This window comes from Chelmon rostratus, chromosome 4, assembly GCF_017976325.1.
Source record: "Chelmon rostratus isolate fCheRos1 chromosome 4, fCheRos1.pri, whole genome shotgun sequence".
NCBI lineage: Eukaryota > Metazoa > Chordata > Actinopteri > Chaetodontiformes > Chaetodontidae > Chelmon > Chelmon rostratus.
In genome coordinates this window covers 25,239,504-25,256,687 of record NC_055661.1, presented here as the reverse complement: position 1 = coordinate 25,256,687, position 17,184 = coordinate 25,239,504, and the positions used below count along the sequence as shown (strand labels likewise).

Below are 17,184 nucleotides of genomic sequence, written 5' to 3'. Positions count from 1 at the left end.
ACACCCACATAATAGAATTTCCATCTAACTATTTAACCCTCGAACATGTTGGGTGTGGTCTATGAGACATTAAATCAAATTATGCAATACTGTGAACTGTGTGCTGAACATAATTCAAGCCTGTAGTGTGATCTGATCCTGATGCTGGTGGCTATTGTTTAAGATTTTGAGATTATAATGTGTAGGATTATTCAATTTTACATCTTTGTATATGCGACAGTGTTTGAATGTAACTTAATATACTTTTTGCTTGAGTAATCCCATTTTACATTACTTTATATTATAGTTCTGAGGGAAGTATTTTATGTTTTATTCTGCCACTACTGTTAAGAAGTGATCACACTATTTTCATATCAGTTTATACAATGTGATTGTTGATATAGATCAAACTACCCATATATAAAGTAATAAGATTAACTCCACCATGACCAAATACAGCACTGAAGTGCTTACATGTAAATGCATCAGTAATAATGAGCCAGTAATATAACACAATGAGGGGCAATTCTGCTTAAAGAGTATTTTTTTTACCAACACTGTTGTACTTTCACTTAGGTAACCTTTACTAAGGTAAGTCTCTTGCGTGTAGTGAAATATTTTTATATTGTTTTATAGCAACTTTTACTTAAATAAATGCTCTGATTAATTTGGAAGTCCACGTTTAATGATAATTCATCATAGATCAAAGTGCTTAAAGAATATATGATTATTGAGTTTGGGAGAGACACTCTGCTTTCATGCACTTAATATGTAGATAACAAAAGCTGATATGGAAATGTTAATGTGAACATGTGAAGAAACCTTAAATCCAGAGTGTGCAACCTTGCAAGAAGTCTATCCTGACTTGCAACAGTGGCACTGATTAATTCTTTGCAATGCATTTATTTTCTTTTTGCTGAGTTCATAGAAGCAACGGCTATTGTTCTGTTTATGTGCTGTGACGGTGTTTTATATATGGGCGTATGACGAGATTACACTGACTCACCCTCTGGGAGTTGCTCTAGCTGATTCCTCTCAACAGATAGCAGCTGCAGGGTGGGGGCCCACGATATACATCCCCGTCTGCTCCAAGGTCTCAAGCGATGCTGATGTCTACCTCTGACATAACGGCCCACCAAGTTTCTCTCTATGCAGAGAGACAAGCGTGTGATACTGTTGTTTCCCAGCCACACGCTCCTGAGGTTCTGATAGGGTTTGTCGAATGTTGCAGAGTCGAGGAGGTTATGAGACAAGTCTATCTCAGCGACAGAGTCTTGCATGTGTTGCGGCACAGAGGAAAGGCCAGAGGACGAACAGTTCAACAGGGGAGGTCTCTGACAGGTGCAGGGCTCTGGGCAGGCAGGCTGGGGAGAGGAGCAATGGAGCCCCAAGGAGACAAGGAGCAGCACGGCAGCCAAGAACGGCCCCTGTGCCACTGCCATCACGACCAGGCCTGAGGGTGCAGATAGATCAGGAGTGACAGTTAGGAGATTCACTCAAAAACAAAAGAAGCACAGATTGTCTTTGTACGATCAGTACTAAAATCACCAAATCAAATCATATAAAACCAAATTCTAGATGCATCATTCTTCATGAAGCTGCAATTCATTAAATTTCAAAAAGTCCCAATGTACAATAATACAAGAAGTATATTAAGTGCAACAACATCTAACTCACCTGTGTATCCACTCTTTGCCGAGCTGACAGGAAATCTTGTGACTGTCTTTTCACACTCAGAGCGCTTTCGGTGTATTAATGTTGTCTCGAGCAGCTCTGAGCAAAGTCTGAAGACTATTTTGCTGCGTCTAGCTTAACATGCACCTTCCCAAAGATGCTATTCAGAGATTCATTCAATCATTTACATGTCTAGTTAATGTCTTACTGTTAGTGTTTTCCTCCTGCTGTATGATAGATAACTGCGATCCTGAAAGTTTATGGCAAGGAGAACCGTGCCCCAGCTGCACATTCTATTAGGTAATAAAACAGCATAACAAGGCAGTCTTATTTTATGGTTTTAAATAACCATGTAAACACTTGAGACATTTACTGAGGTCAAACACAAGAAGTTTCACATAGCAACATGTTTCTTTATTGAAACAAAGATGGCAATGAAGTGTTGGACAGTATTTCAAATAAGGCTGATTTCATTTAGCTGATCAAAAACACTCTCACAGCGGGCTTCATGGTACTTTGTGACATTTCTCACATCAGCACTGTTACAAAACAGACAAGACAATCCAAAGCAAAACGAAAGTCAAATCTCTGATACAATATTGCACAAAATTCAAACCGCTCAATATAGGCTTCAATCCAAGTTACGGATGATTTAAACTTTCCTGACATTCATGAACATTTAAAGAGATTTGCATTAATCTGCATCATAACTTAGTGCACACAGTCTTCTTCTGTTTTTCAATATTATCATTTCGCTGTAAAAAAGATTTTGCAACAAAATTAGAATATTACATATATATTATATACTACATCATCCCTTGTAAATCCATTGGCACGTGCATGATAGACAGTCCATGGTGTGCAGAAAGTGACCTACTCTGCTTTAGCATTGCTGGATGGCTTAAAATGGATCTTATGTTTTATACTCCCCAAATTCAATAATACACAAATCATTATAGTCATGTAGTGTCTCAGTGAATATAATAAAGAAAACAACAAACACAGCTGCCAGAAACAATGAACAGCAAATAAATCTTTCAAAACCCCTCTACAAGGTTTAGAAATCGGTAATACTGGACGGTAAGGCAGGAAGTAGATACTGTACCTTTTAATTCGTATCAATGGGCAATGCAAACCACAGTTTAATGTTAAATATTGGAGTGTTATGCACTGATATAGCATTAGACATTTTAGATAAGGTTGGCAACCTGCAGAACAATAAAAATATTTAAGCACTTACAAATCTGATAATATCTTTGGCCAAGTGGCAATGATCTGTAATACAACTCCAAACAATGTGAGGAACACAGAATTAGTCAGGTCAGCTGTAGAGGTATTATTATGTGCAAGTAATGATGAATGGCCTAAACAATGCTCTACTGTACTTCAGCAGTGACAGATTGTAGGAGGATATAACAGCAGATTCCAGTCAAGTCTCCTAGTGAGCTTTTCTACATGGGTTATCTGAAGTCTGGCAGCCCATGTTGGGATACTTCACCTGCACACGGAACAGAGTCCCATCTGCACACATGCAGAGCTTGTACCTCTCCAGACCTTCATCGAAATACACATCTCCCGCAGAATTAGGGATGCGTGTGGCATTGAACATGACTGATCCATTGAGGACGATGCTGTTCTCCTGCAAAGAGAAAATCATCCATCATCCATCCATCCTTAAACTGTATTCATGCAAGAGTCTGTAAAACCTGGAAGAGACAAAATTTTGAAGGATTTTGTACCAAAGTGGGAAAACATGCACTCCTCAACCCCCGTGTAACACATCAAGTCACATTAACAGGACATGTTGCTGCATTTTCATACTTACAGCCCTGAGCTCGATACCTCCACCCATTTTGAACTCCACAGTGCGGCCCATGATGTTGACGCCCTCGTTTCCGCGAATGATGGCCTTGCTGTCGCCTTTAATGTTCAGGTCAGAAGCTGCACTACTGGTGATCTACAATCAGAGATAAAAACATGAGATCTGCCAGCACAACAAACAACATATACAGAGGCCTACAACGTATTTAGACTCCAATCCACAAATGTGTATGTTATAAACTTAATGTAAAAATAAATTTTATCATTACACACCACCCAATATTCACATTCAGGCCTCTATTTTCTATCAGTGTAAAAACACCTCTGTTGATTGTTGTTGGATTTGCACCTGCTTCTCTTTCTTTCTTTCTTGGGGTCTGTCAGACTGGCCAGGGAGCAGTGGTGAACTGCAAACATCTTCAAACATTCACATTTCTAATTTCAGCTTAAGCTGGGCAACTCAGGCACATTTAAATACTTATCCTGAGGATAGTTCAGAACTGTCTGGAAGTCTGAACTCTTAATACTTTATTTGTGCATTTGCAAAATTTTTGCTTTACCATTATGGGTTAGTGTGTGCATACATGGATTACTTTTTCTTACAGATATCAAACGTCTTTAGTGTTCTACACACCCTTTCTGTGGAAGCCTTCTTAACACTGAGAACTTTGACTCCTTTGGGCAAATGGAACTCGTGGTTTTCAAAATCTGTGCTGAAGAACGTGGTCTGTGTGCGAGGGTCTGTGAAAGATATGCCGACATCACTGACGACTGAGGTCTTGTCCTTCTCAACACTCAGCTTAGTAGTGCCTTGCTGGAACACAACCTGGAACAACATAAAGTAAAGAGAAGAGTTCTAAAAGCGTGCACACATTTAGTCATTTTTAGTGTTTTTTAAATGCCCTGTATGGATGCTGTGTTTCTCACCGGGTTATTGTTGCCGACAAGGACCAAGTCCTGGTCCTTACGGCCTCCGACTGTGCTCTTGTGCAGTGGATGAACGATGCCCATGTCCGCCTTCTGTTTGAAGCGCAGCAGGCCAGACTGATGGAACTCCATACTGTCGCACCCATTGGGACCGATACGGATCACTGTCCAGATTACCAGAGTGATCTGAAGGACAGGAGAGTGGTCGTAGATTTTAAAAGACCACTATTCAAGATTCATGCAACAACGTTTTGGAGCTGGATCTGTCAGATGGACAAGTACGCAGGCTTGTAGTACTCACAATGAGGTTGATTAAGGCGAGGAGGAAGAGGAGGACAACAATGCAAACCGCCATGTTTCCCTTGCGTCCCCTCAGCCCCGTCTTATGAAGCCGTTCTTCTTCTATGGGCACATAGCCAGCTTTGAAGTTACTGTTGTGCTCCTTGTTGATATTGCGTCTTTCTATTGCCTTCTCTCGCATGGACTTCTTCACAGGCCCATTGGAGCTCTCCTGGAAGGCAAAACAATCTCTGAGTAAATGTCTGACTAAAATTTAGACTTTTTGCAGAGAGAAGTACCATAAGCAATCAGTGATTAATTTAAAGTCATCTAAAATACTCATAGGCTGATTACACCCTTTATATAGACAGACTGGAGTTGCTCAAGTCAAATTTCCTCCTCCATACTTAGATACTCTCCTCAAAATCAGAGTAATTTTACATATGGAGGTAATATACTGTACATTAATCTACATTTACTGTCAACAGAGATATGAAACGTTAGGTGTTAGTTCCCGGTGTCTCTTGTGCTGGCGCTGCGTTGGAATGCATCTCAGTTAAATGCCTGCCTGTCTGTAGCCATGACTAAAAATAAACTGAGCTCATTTTAGCTGTAAAACAGAAATAAACCCGGCTGTCTCATTTAAATACAGCGTATATGCTCTATATATATTAGCAAAATTACGTTGCTGTCGAACAGCAGATCTGCTATAATAATAGCATTATTATTTCCACATAACGCTAGCTATAATAACGAAGCGAAGGCCAGTGTTCATTCGGGCCAACAACAGAGCCCAGGACATTTATATTCATTACACCAGGTTAGCTGGTAATGCATATTGTTGCCCTCTTAACAAACACCTGAGCAGAAAACGGAATAAAATGCGAGAATAACAACAAATACAGAAGATAACGGACCTGTTCGGACGCCATGTTGACCCTCCCTCTCCTGCTCGCCGAGCGACAGGGACATACCACTTTTCAAGAAGATGAAAAACTGGTTAAGTTACAAGCTATTGACTGGAGGATACTAAATTATGAATAAGACAGTCAAGTTAATACGAACGAGAATAAAGCGCATTTTATTTGCACAGAGCGAGCTAAAAAAATGGACGTTTATCATGTTAAAAAATGGTTCATTCCAAGTTTAACCAGCCAATGACAGTCGGATCTTAAAATAGAAAAACATGTCCATTCATACTTTCCATAGGTTAACTTCTAAGCGGGCCATACAGCTAAAGCTCTCCTTATTAATTAACAAAAACAGCTAAGCAGTATTTGGTATAAAAAACAAAAAACAAAAAACGAAACAAAACAATGATTAAACAGGAATATTTTCACAGTTAACTCAAAGTGTACTTAGAACATCTGACTCCCGACTTTACTGATGCACTCTGCTGCAAAGCAAAATGTGTTGTTTATTAGACATTAGTGTCCTGAGGGCAATGACTCGGTGTTGTGTCTAATTTATATGAAATTCTCTCTGTTACAGCAATCACGGATCGCACCAGATTAACAGCAAAACTTGAGTTGTGTTGTGGTAATGCATGAGGCTTGGACTGCGTATGGATGAAATGATAAAATATAATATAAAATATTAAACATATAATATATTCATTTAACCTAATTCTAATTTTAACATTTTATTTGGCAGTAATATGCAAATGTTACGCTGTAGACTGCTCACCAATGAGTAATTTAGCTTTTTTTTTCAATTCAGCACTATCATTCTTCTTATTATTATTGTTGTACGATATTAAATATAAAAATGACAAGGTAAATGGGCATCAGCATGTTACATTATACTACATATCTCCACAGTAGGGTTGCTGAGTATCTTATCTTATCTTATCTTATCTTATCTTATCTTATCTTATCTTATCTTATCTTATCAGTAACAGTCTGCTCCTTGGTCTTGGTTTTAAGATAATATTGCTCACTTAGAGTAGGCCTGCTTGGTTTTAAATGTGCTTATGATCTGACAAACACTCGCTGCACGTGTAAATCCATTTTGTACGGCATGCTGTATTATAATCGGATTGGATCCAGCACAGCTCACTCGGCCGGAAACATCAGGATATGTGTGTTACTGAGCCACAGGGTTTACTCTGTGGCCTTTGGTGTCGTTTGACAGGATGACATTACAATCGTGTTTACACCAGTGGCGAGCAGAACGTGCAGAGGAGACGCAGAGGCAGGACGTGCTTCATCCGCCAACAGTTATTATTTAAAACACTGTGCGCTTTGGTTGTCGGCGCGTCTCCTCACGTTGGTTGCCACAACCGAGGCGGTGCTTGGCATTTGTGTGGTGGGTGGAGAAAGCCGCCGGGACAGGAATTTTTACTGCACTCCCGGCTCCTCGCACTCCTCCGGGGGCGTTTAATACCTGTTAGGCTCTTTATTGTGGACGGACATGGCCGCCTCTCTGAGGAGATTGACCAACACATCCTCCTTCGGCGTCTTACAGGACAAGCTCGAAAGCTGGCACAAAGACTACCATGTAAGTTCATTAATAAGTGATGACCGACCTAAATCTGACCAGAGCACTTCCAGCCTAGCTACCTGTCAGACTTAGCGGCTAAAAAGTGATGCTTGTGTATTATACAGTTGAAATCTAGATAGTTTTCAGTCAAAGCTTTGCAGATAACATCACAGTCTCCCTCTAGATATTACAAATTGCTTTGTTTACGAAGGGCGACTGGTGATTTTTTCACCATCTCCCTTAAAATTGAGATTTTTTTCTACCCATTATTATATCAGTTACGGATAACGCCGTTGCAGCACGATGGTTTGCAAACTCATTAAACAATTTGAAACATTACAGTAAAGGAATGCACTTGTTTAGATTACATTGATTTCCTGGTAGAGTTTGGTTGCTATGGACGCCAGTCGCCATGGCTACTGTTGGACGATTCCAAAGATCTTCTACTTCACCGTTAAGATGGTTCACGTCCTGTTACTTCCTGTAGAAACCCGCCGGGCGGCTACACCGGAACTGCGCGTTGCAGAGGGACCGGAAGTGATTTATCTCAACTTCAAATATAATTATTGCTAGCATGTTATATATGCATAAATACACACAACAGTAAATGTGTAGCATTAAGCATTTTTTTGTGTCGTAAAATTGGGCTAGCTACCTGTTGTTTTTCATAAATAGCCCTCTGACTCTTCCTGTGGTCAATGAGTGGGAAATCTGCCCTAATCTGTCTGTTACTACAATTCTTTCTTTACATATATGAAAGTATTTTTAAAGGATAAAAATAAACAATTCCACTATAGCTTCTAGATGGGGCAGCAAAGTCTATAATTAAGCACCCAGTAACATTTTATGATTTAAAATGCTTTATGATTTTTAATGTAAAAATTGAATCATGACTGACTCATAATTGCCATCCCAGGTTATTTCCTGTGACCAGAATCTAAACAGATGTTGTGAGCTGATTGAACTAACTGCCAAGATCCAGGGCCAGCTGTTCGCCATCCTCAACCTCACAGCTGCTGAAGGTAAGCTTCACACTGACAGCATAGGACTTTTTTTTTTTTTTAATTCAAAGCATTAAGCAAGTTGTAATCAGTAATGAACTATTCAACACGCACTCTGTCTTTACACTCACGAACCAGGCGGACACTATGCTGGAGTGGACACTCTCAAAATGCGCCTGCTGCCGTGGCTTGGAACCTGTTTCTCAATGGCGAGGCCCTCAGTCAGTGATGACACCAGTCTACAGCTCATCCAGGTGACATCATCTGTTACTAGGCTAAAGAAAATCATATTAATTTAATAAAATGTAACATTACGCCCCAGAGAGAAAATACATCAAAATTTTCAACCAGTTCTAATCATTTTCCTCTATAATGGCCATCTGGCGTTGTGGTTACTGTTTATCATTGGTACTGTGTTGTATCATTGTTATGTCAGGATTCAGTGGAAAAGGACAGGAGGATCAGGGAGCTGTCTGCCTCCCATGATAGCGACATACAGAAGATGGACACTGAGCTGTGCTCTGCTCGCCTGCAGTTGGACTCCGTTAGAGCAGAGTGAGTCAAGGAGATATAAGAGAGTAGAAGTGGAGCAATGGACTGCAGCCAGCAATACATTTTATTTTCTTTTATACACTCCCAGCTGAATTAAAATGTACTGAAATGCAGAATAACATACCATTAAATATACCATTAAATACCATTAAATTTTCTTATTTTTTGTTTTAACAGATTGGCCGATGCTCAGAAGGAACTGGATGAGACAAAGAGCAAATCAGCAACCACTCTGCTGGCAACTGAAGATGAAATATTACAGCTGAAAGCAGAGTGGGTGATACCCTCAAATACTGCCGTAATCTATTTGCTATAAAAAGTAACATAGAGTTTGTGCTCCTCCCCGTTGATGTAAAGCATGTCTGTGTTTCAGTCTGCGATCTGCACGTGAACAGGTGGAGATTTATAAGAGGAAGATGGATGCTCTTGATGATTATGAGCGTCAGATTCGCTTGCTGAGAGATGAAGTGTCCTACCTGAGCACAGAGAAGGCCATGCTGCAGGAGAGGTATACCTGCACCCATCACACACATGCAAATGCTGCATATTCACGCACAGGCGCCACCACCACACAGAACAATGTCTCAAGTGGCGATGTGGTTTCTAGGTGTTTCTCTCTCGGTCTCCCTCAGGTTGGTGAGAAGTCGTTCTCCGAGTCCTTTGCCGAGGCTCAGTCGCTCTTCCAGCCCTTTGAGGAGCGAGTCACCCACCAGAGCTCAGCTCACTAACTCCTCCCGCCACGCACGCCTCGTATCGCGCTTCAGTGACCTGTACGCTGTGGAGCGTCTGGAGGCCCAGACCCTGCTCAGACGCTACATCACTGACTTAGAGATGGTCCAGAAAATCATCTTCACTGCTGTCGTGGTATGACTGTAATTAGAGATGGGTAGATCAGAAGTGTATGCAGAGAAAATAAGTGTCAAATCTGTTTATTTGAACTGCCTAATTACTTTTATTATGTCTCAGGAATCCTTTAAGACAGCAAAACTGGCTTACCGTCAGTTCAAGCTGCGTGTGAGAAAGACGTTGTCCCCATCCCACTTCGGGCCAGAAAGTCTAGAGGACGCAGCTGTGGACTACATCGTCAGAAACCTGGACCTCTATGATGTTCAGTCCAGCATCAATGTAGGACTGAATGCTTCTCTCATGTGTTCTCTGCGTCATTTATGAATAAATGAATGTAGCTTGGTCCTGACAAAGGCTGACTGTGTATTTCATCAACGCAGGATGTTATCAATGCCATGAATGTGAACCCTCGGATCTCCTTCCCGCCAGAGGTGGACTTTGCCCTCATCAGTGCCTTGATCAGGGACACGTGCAGGGTGGCCTTTGCCATGCAGACACTGGAACCACCGCTTGACTTGGCCTTTTCCAGTGATGGAGAGCTCTACGATGACAGCAAGTCAGTCCTGCAGTGATGTGTCTAAGTTCTGTATCAATGCTGCATGAAGTTTGTGCTTTTACAGGAAACAGGCTCTAATGAAAGGTTTCAGAGTATAAATTAAAAAATTATTATTATTATTAATTTAACCAAGTAAGTCCCATTCAGATCACAAAAACAAAACATACAGTATCAACTGGCAGAATCACATGCCAGACAGGGGGAAGAGGATCTGGCAAAAGGAGCAATTACACGTTCCATATCCATTTGCCACCAAACCCTTCACTATGCTTTTAAATGCCCTCACTTGGATCAGCCAATCAGGCTGCAGATCCATCTGCAAGTGGGTCTAGGCTGCAGGGGCAGAAAACATAACAGCCTGTTTGACAAGTTCAGTGTTCAGTGCAAACCTTCGGGATGGACAATAATAGGGTTGTCGTTTGAATGCAAACAAAAGTTTTAATTGAGATATCTCCATAAAGATAAGGGTAGAGCAGTTCAAGAATGGATTTATACATAAATATGTACCGTGAGTGAGTCTACGCAAGGCCAAGGAAAGCCAGTGTTTATCCATTTCCATAAAGTCACTGAAGTCACCACCTTCTGAAATACAGCCTGTCTCTGTATTTATTGGTTATTTGCTGTCTCTACCAGTAGATGTCACCCTCAACACTTATATGACACACACACATTAACGCTCACAGCTGTCCCTCACTGTCTAACCCCTCCTCTTTATCTGACAGGTACCGTCGCAGCTATGATTCCGAGTTCACCGCTCCTCTGGTCATGCACCATGTGTGGCCAGCCTTGGTGGAAGGAGATTCTGTGGTGGTGAAGGGCGAGGCTGTGACCAGAAGAGGTGCTCTGGTACTGACTGCATAATATTCCAAAAAATATCAGAATTCATGGAAGTGTTGCTCTAGAGAATGATGTAAGAGCCTGAAAGCTCATGGAAAAGCTCATATGTTTGCTGGCTATGTGTCTGTTCTTGCAGTGGAGCAGAAGCCGGAGCAGGAATGCCAGCCCTGTGCGCTCACGCTCTCTCAGCCCAACTCGCAGTCTTGTAAGTCTCTATAATATCTGACAGCGCAAGCAAACACACAGACAGATAGGCGACATTTGGGGGTTTGCTCAAATACTCATAACCTTCAGATTCATTTCAAACTCAGATGAATTACTCTTTTCACTCAACATGCATGCACACCCCTGGCCCTAAGGGTATGTACTATTTAATCCAAGTTGTATTCATTCGGATTCGCTTTATTATAACTACTAATAATCAGCATCATTATTCTTTTTTAGGCATTTAACAGCAAGAGAAGCCTGTCTCCTGAACGCCTCACAGCTAGCCGCCTGTGAGCTCTGGCCTCTCTGTCAACACCTGTACGACATATCAGTGAAATAAAGTTTGAGGTATTGTCATATCTGATTTAATCTGTATGGTTACTCTTGTTCTTCCACCGAATAAAGTAATGAAATCCTGAGATGCTGTTCCACCCAAAGGCTGCGCAGGGTTTACATTGTTGGAGGGCAGCTTAACGGCGCATTGACAGTAACAGTGCTGACTGTAGGTAACTGAACAACTGTCTTAGTTTAGTGTATTTACTCTGTGACTAAGTTTTTCATAGATAATACTAACAGTGTTTTAGTGATCATCAGAAACTTCAAAGTGCATTTGACCTGCACAGTAGCACTTTCTTTAGGAAAACATTTTATTCAACCTTTACTCCTCTTTTTTTTTTTTTTTTTTTTTTTTTTTTTTTTTACCAAAACTCAACATCTGTGTAGCTCATTTCTTTGGGCTTGTGGGACATACAGTATGGTGCTAATGATCAGTGCTAACTTCAACTCCTCCAGTACTTGAGTGACTGATATCGGTCAATGTGATTTGTAGTGTTGATGGTTGCTGTGTGCTTTTTTAAAATTTCTAATTTTAATTTTTTGGTGCTGTTATTATGCATTTATGTTCTGAAAATTACTTTTACAACCCTGATTCCAAAAAAGATGGGACATAAATAAAAACAGAATGCAATCATTTCCCAACAAACTGTGTTTACAGACAATGGTTTTACAAAGTGTTCCTGAGCTCATGTATAATTCTCATTTATCCAATCATGTGTTCACAAAGTGGTGAACCTCGCTCCATCCTCGCTTGTGAACCACTGAGCCTTTCCAAGATGCTCCTTTCATACCCCATCATGATACTATCACCTGTTACCAATCAACCCGTTTACCTGCGGAATGATCCAAACAGGTGTTTTTGGAGCGTTCCACAACTTTCCCAGTCTTTTGTTGCTCCTGTCCCAACTTGAGTTAAACATGTTGCTGCATCAAATTCAGAATAAGCAGATATTTACAAAAATCAATGAAGTTGATGAGGTCAAACATTAAATATATTGTCTTTGTTTTGTTTTCAATTGAGTTTATGTCAAAAAGGATTAGCAAATGCTCACATTCTGCTTTAATTTATGTTTTACACAGTGTCCCAACTTTTTTGAAATCAGACCCGTAGACAGAGTTTGAGGTTTAAGAACATTTAAGGGAATAACTGGAATTACTGGACATTGTTTCACTTTTTATGTCTAGAATATTTTTAGATCAACATATAAATAGTGTTAGATATTGTGTATAAAAATAGGACCAGCAGCCAGTTATTTTGCAGAAATGTCTGCATGCATTCAATGTGATGATTCTGTTTATTTATTTTTGTCATTTACAGCTTGTGTGCTGTATCTCACCACTTACACACATCCAGTACTACCGTACGCTATTTGCCCTCAAATGGCTTGAATTTACAAAATAGAGTCAACACTGTATATGAATATATTCTTTGACCGTGCCTTTTATGAGTGTGTTTTTAAAGAATAAATGACAAACCTTTCAATTTCTGCTAGTCCTTTTTATTGACAGTGGGTGAACTGCTCCGTATCATTTCAGCAGTGAAGCAACACCTGCCAGAACTTAATTAGTGTTCAAATTGGCTGCTTCATTTACCACAGAACTAAACCTTGAATGACTCTCAGCCAAATTATAGTTTAAAGATTTATATACATGTATATCCAGGGTTGGAATGTCATGGTATTGCAATTAGTTCAATTAGAATTGAACAAGCATGCCACAACAAACCTTCTTTTCATCACAAATGCTGTTCTCTCTTGTATTTTGGGCTCTCAAAGGATTCTACTGTAGTTATTTTCCCACAACAGGCTCAATAATTCCCCAAATTTCCATTTTCTGATGTCACGGTATTACTACTAGCCTGTTTTAACAACAGATGGTGCTGCTGCTCCATCATGAAAATGGGCTGAAATGTTAAAAACACTGCAATGTCTGCAATGGAAGTTTCTGAATACTTGTTTTTTATGTCACAGTCATGTCAAAAATTAAATATGGCAACACATCTTCCTGTAACCATACGCAAGACCAAAAGAAAAACATGTGTTAGAACATTCTATGTACTTCTGCACACTTTTAGATGACACATTTATGTGCAAAATTTCATATAAATTCTACCCCGAAAAGAAATGCCAGAAGCCTAAAGTCATTCCAGATAGAGCACATCTAAGTCTTTATGCATCATCCATGTGTGCGAGTGCACCAGCATGTTTACATTTGAATGAATTCCTTCAGGGAATCCCAGCAGCATCTTCCCACTCGTGATGCCTTCATACATTGCTTTAGCGTGCTCAGCCCTTTAATTAGGTCTCCCTATCTCCAGGTCTTGCCCAGTCTTGCACCCGCCCGCCTCACTAGGCAAACCAATTATATCGCTGGCTCGTCAAACCATATCTAAAATCAGGCCTGTGCTCTGCAGGGCAAAAACTGACCTCCAGCGAGCCCCCATGACCTCTGAGCCTTTAAGAACAGTCTGTAAATAGGATAGTGCTCTTTCTTGTCAATTCACTGCTCCATTCAGGATTATTGCGTATAAAAGAAGTTATTTAGTGGATTAGATGGAAATTGTATTTATCTGATGATGCTCAGCTGGACAGCATTTGTCTGTGCTGATGCTGATTATTGATTACACGGTGAGTTTGAAGCTGCAGTGAGACGATGCTGCATGAACTGTTAGCTTACTAAATGTCATTTTTTACGCTTCCACCCACAGACAGGGTAACAAAATATGTTGTGATTTCAGCGACATAAACCACAAACACACTTTCTCTGGACGCAGACAGCATGTATCCTCACAGAAGCACAAAATATCCTTTGTCAACCCTTGCATTGGCAACGCTGAGAGACTCGTAGAGTATAATGGAAAAGAAACGTGTAGAATCTGCAGAAACCCATGTCATGGAAACTTCTCCATGCCTTCCCACACAATGACTTTCTTGTCTGATCTGTAGCGGTTCAGAGAGGTCCTGGCTCCTGGGAGACAGACCCGGTCCTGCTACCATGGTATAACTGGGAGGGAGCCTGAAGGGTCTGTCTCAGCTCAGTTGTCCTTCTGTGAGCCTGGTGGGAGGAGGGGGGCGTTATTTACTTAGGTGTGCTGTGGTAAACTGTGGTCATGGACGCAGTGACCCCAGACTGTGGACAGATAGAGATGAGAGAGAAGTTTAAATGGCTGTGCTCTGTCTCCTCTATGGCCAGTAATATAATAAAGCTCCAGAGAACATATTTTCATTTGACAGCGAGAGAGCAATAAACTTCTACATCCCGATTTAGCCGTCTAGCAACATGATGAAACCAGTATTTCCTCTGCCACCAAAGTGACAAGGGCTGAGCAGGTGCTAGAAGTGAGATCTTAATTCACGGCCCAAACCGGAGAGACAGTAGTTGCTGGAGCTCACCCTAAACACACTCAGAGCTGCAAATCCAACCGAAGTTTCCAGTTTGGTGGAAGAAGCCTGACATGCCGCCACTGGACCGTGTGATGTTTCCTCTGGATGTTCGTAATGTGCTCAACGCTGGCAAGAGCCGAGATTCTGGAGCTTGAGCATGATGAGTACCCGCCCTGATCCCACAGCCAGACCAGTGGGGGAATCTTAATGGGGCTGTATATCACAGCACATGACGACATGGTTATGGGTGACCAGGCTGCAGTGCGTAAATCAAAGGCAATATTAAAATAGAGATCCTCAAAGCAAGAGGATGCAAAAGCACAGATTGAGCAAGAATCTAACCTAGCATGCTTTATACCAGTCAGCTTAGGCTGTGATTGCAGAGTCACCCTTCAGCAGAGGAGTCAATGAGTCAGTGCAGGTCGACAAGGCCTCGGTGTCTCTGAGGCAGTGCTGTCTGCGGCCCAGAGAGGCCGTTAAACACATCTGGAACGGAGCAGGATGCAGGTTTTGCACAGGAGGACTGCAAAATTTATGACAGGAGGGACAAAACAGAGGTAGAGGGAAAGACGGAGGACTCATGACTGCGGCTGCATACATGAGTGCAATGCTGTGCGTGAATAATTGTAAGTGCACCACACGGACGACCCAACCCCACCCTCTTTATACGCTATTCTCGGCCGCGCTGGAACACCCAAGGGGAGGTTTCCTTGGCACTAACGAGCATGTGAGGTCATGGCGAAAGGCTGCAGGCATCAGCCCAATGGGTGCTGAGGAGCAAACAGGCGTGACTGCTGCTCTTCTTCTCAGCTCCAGTGAGATCAGACATCAAGTGACCAAAATCGTCCGCCAGAGATACCGCGGATAAACGCTTCCTTCCGCTCCCTGTGACGACTATCATATCAAATAAAGAAAAACGACTCAGAGTTTGGACTCTCTTTTTCCCAAACCAGACATTTGTCCAGACTGTTTCCTCTTCCTGCTCTGTCATCCGTTTCACATCTGGGCTATCACAGGCAACGGTCGATTGAGAATATATGTAAGTCAAATGATTTGATGTGCTCTCTTCAGAATAGTCAGGCTAGAGCAAAGGCGGGAGCCTGTGTTAATGAACTTGTGATTTCCTGACATCGGCTGTCACTGGGGGTAGATTAAAGGCCTCAGTGGAGGTGCAGAAAACGTCCTGCTCTGTAACATTTTCCTCACGCAATCAGCATAGGTGCTTTCTAACGCACAGTCCAGACCTGGCCTGGTAACCGCGTGCCCTGCCTTTCATGATCTTGAAAGAGCAGAGCCCAGGCCGAGGTGATCTGGTTCGTGGTCTCCCACAGAATTGTTTTTAGCACGCCATTAAAGCCTCAGAGGCTGTCATGACCTTTTCTCTTTCACAGGGAAGGGGGAGATGTCAATGGGTTTTGAAGGCTGCGCCCCGTTTGGCAAAGAGGAATCTATTTACACGTCAGATTGAAGAATCTCTCAGCTGCTAAGTCGAGCTGTCAGAGATGTGGTTTTGTTGAGGTGCGCTGTGGTGAACCTAACCTTCTTCTTGTCCTCAAAAGGGAGCCCTGCCTGGATGCTGGAAGGCTCCATGTGAAAACACATCTGGATGATGTGATTAATGTGAATAACAGCAATCCTTTTACATCACAGAGTAGCACTGGCAGGGTAGAGTGCCGTGGATGCAGGTGTGAGTTTCGAAGGTTACTGCTCCGCTGGGGCTTGTTACACTTTGCTAAGATTTGATACTCTCACGGAAACAGGCGATCAAACCTGGCGCCAATCTCGTGTCCGACGGTGCTGAACACCCCCACCCTGTACAAGGATGGAGGAAATGAACATTAGAGGGCGAGGGAGAGAAAAAAGAGAGGGAGATGTGGTGGACTGGAGAGCTGGAATAATAACTGCCTCATGGTGAACAACTATTAAATATATGGAAACTTTCTTGTGGCTGCGGTTTGACCTCCGGGGGCGCTGAGTCTTTACAGCTTCACTTGCACTGACTCAATAGACGTCCATGTCTTTGAACGTGTCTGTCTTCGTCCTTCTGTCTGTTTCTGTCTCTAACAAACATGTGTGGGGAGGTGAAGCTGTACCTGGGTGAAAGCAGACATAAATGAAAACTGCTTTCTGTAAAGAGATTTTCAAAGAATAGAAAAATTAAAGAGGCTGAGACAGAACAGTTAGAGCACTACAGTGAGACTTCAATAAGGCAGCATTGGGACTGATCAATAATTTGTTTGTGTTTGATCAGGAAATTGGTCTTTATCTTACTTTTTTCTACCTCAGGGCTTGCAGAAATGTGTGC

The 17,184-nt window shown here is 41.8% G+C and overlaps 2 protein-coding genes across 2 annotated transcripts; one reads left to right on the top strand and one right to left on the bottom strand.

The window, feature by feature from the left end:
• Positions 1-2,051: 2,051 nt before the first annotated feature.
• sgcb (sarcoglycan, beta (dystrophin-associated glycoprotein)) lies at positions 2,052-5,648 on the bottom strand. The gene is made up of 6 exons (XM_041935920.1): positions 5,598-5,648; positions 4,703-4,912; positions 4,402-4,587; positions 4,109-4,300; positions 3,479-3,610; positions 2,052-3,292 (listed from the first exon to the last, which is right to left on the bottom strand). The coding sequence occupies exons 1-6, from the start codon at positions 5,610-5,612 to the stop codon at positions 3,092-3,094; spliced, it is 936 nt and encodes a 311-aa protein (XP_041791854.1). The 5' UTR covers positions 5,613-5,648; the 3' UTR covers positions 2,052-3,091.
• Positions 5,649-7,092: 1,444 nt separating this feature from the next.
• spata18 (spermatogenesis associated 18) lies at positions 7,093-11,496 on the top strand. The gene is made up of 12 exons (XM_041936039.1): positions 7,093-7,179; positions 8,078-8,183; positions 8,301-8,416; positions 8,599-8,717; positions 8,892-8,987; positions 9,088-9,222; positions 9,347-9,578; positions 9,681-9,839; positions 9,941-10,116; positions 10,839-10,962; positions 11,090-11,158; positions 11,398-11,496. Exons 1-12 carry the CDS (start codon positions 7,093-7,095, stop codon positions 11,452-11,454), a joined length of 1,476 nt encoding a protein of 491 aa, XP_041791973.1. The 3' UTR covers positions 11,455-11,496.
• The last annotated feature ends 5,688 nt before the right edge of the window (positions 11,497-17,184 follow it).

Coding starts and splice junctions, on each gene's coding strand:
- sgcb (XM_041935920.1), bottom strand. Junction 4,588..4,702: donor TCGCCTTAATCAACCTCATT/GTGAGTACTACA, acceptor CCTGTCCTTCAG/ATCACTCTGGTAATCTGGAC. Junction 3,611..4,108: donor AGAAGGCTTCCACAGAAAGG/GTGTGTAGAACA, acceptor CTCTGATTGTAG/ATCACCAGTAGTGCAGCTTC.
- spata18 (XM_041936039.1), top strand. CDS start 7,093: ATGGCCGCCTCTCTGAGGAGATTGACCAACACATCCTCCTTCGGCGTC. Junction 8,184..8,300: donor CAACCTCACAGCTGCTGAAG/GTAAGCTTCACA, acceptor CTCACGAACCAG/GCGGACACTATGCTGGAGTG. Junction 11,159..11,397: donor TCAGCCCAACTCGCAGTCTT/GTAAGTCTCTAT, acceptor ATTCTTTTTTAG/GCATTTAACAGCAAGAGAAG.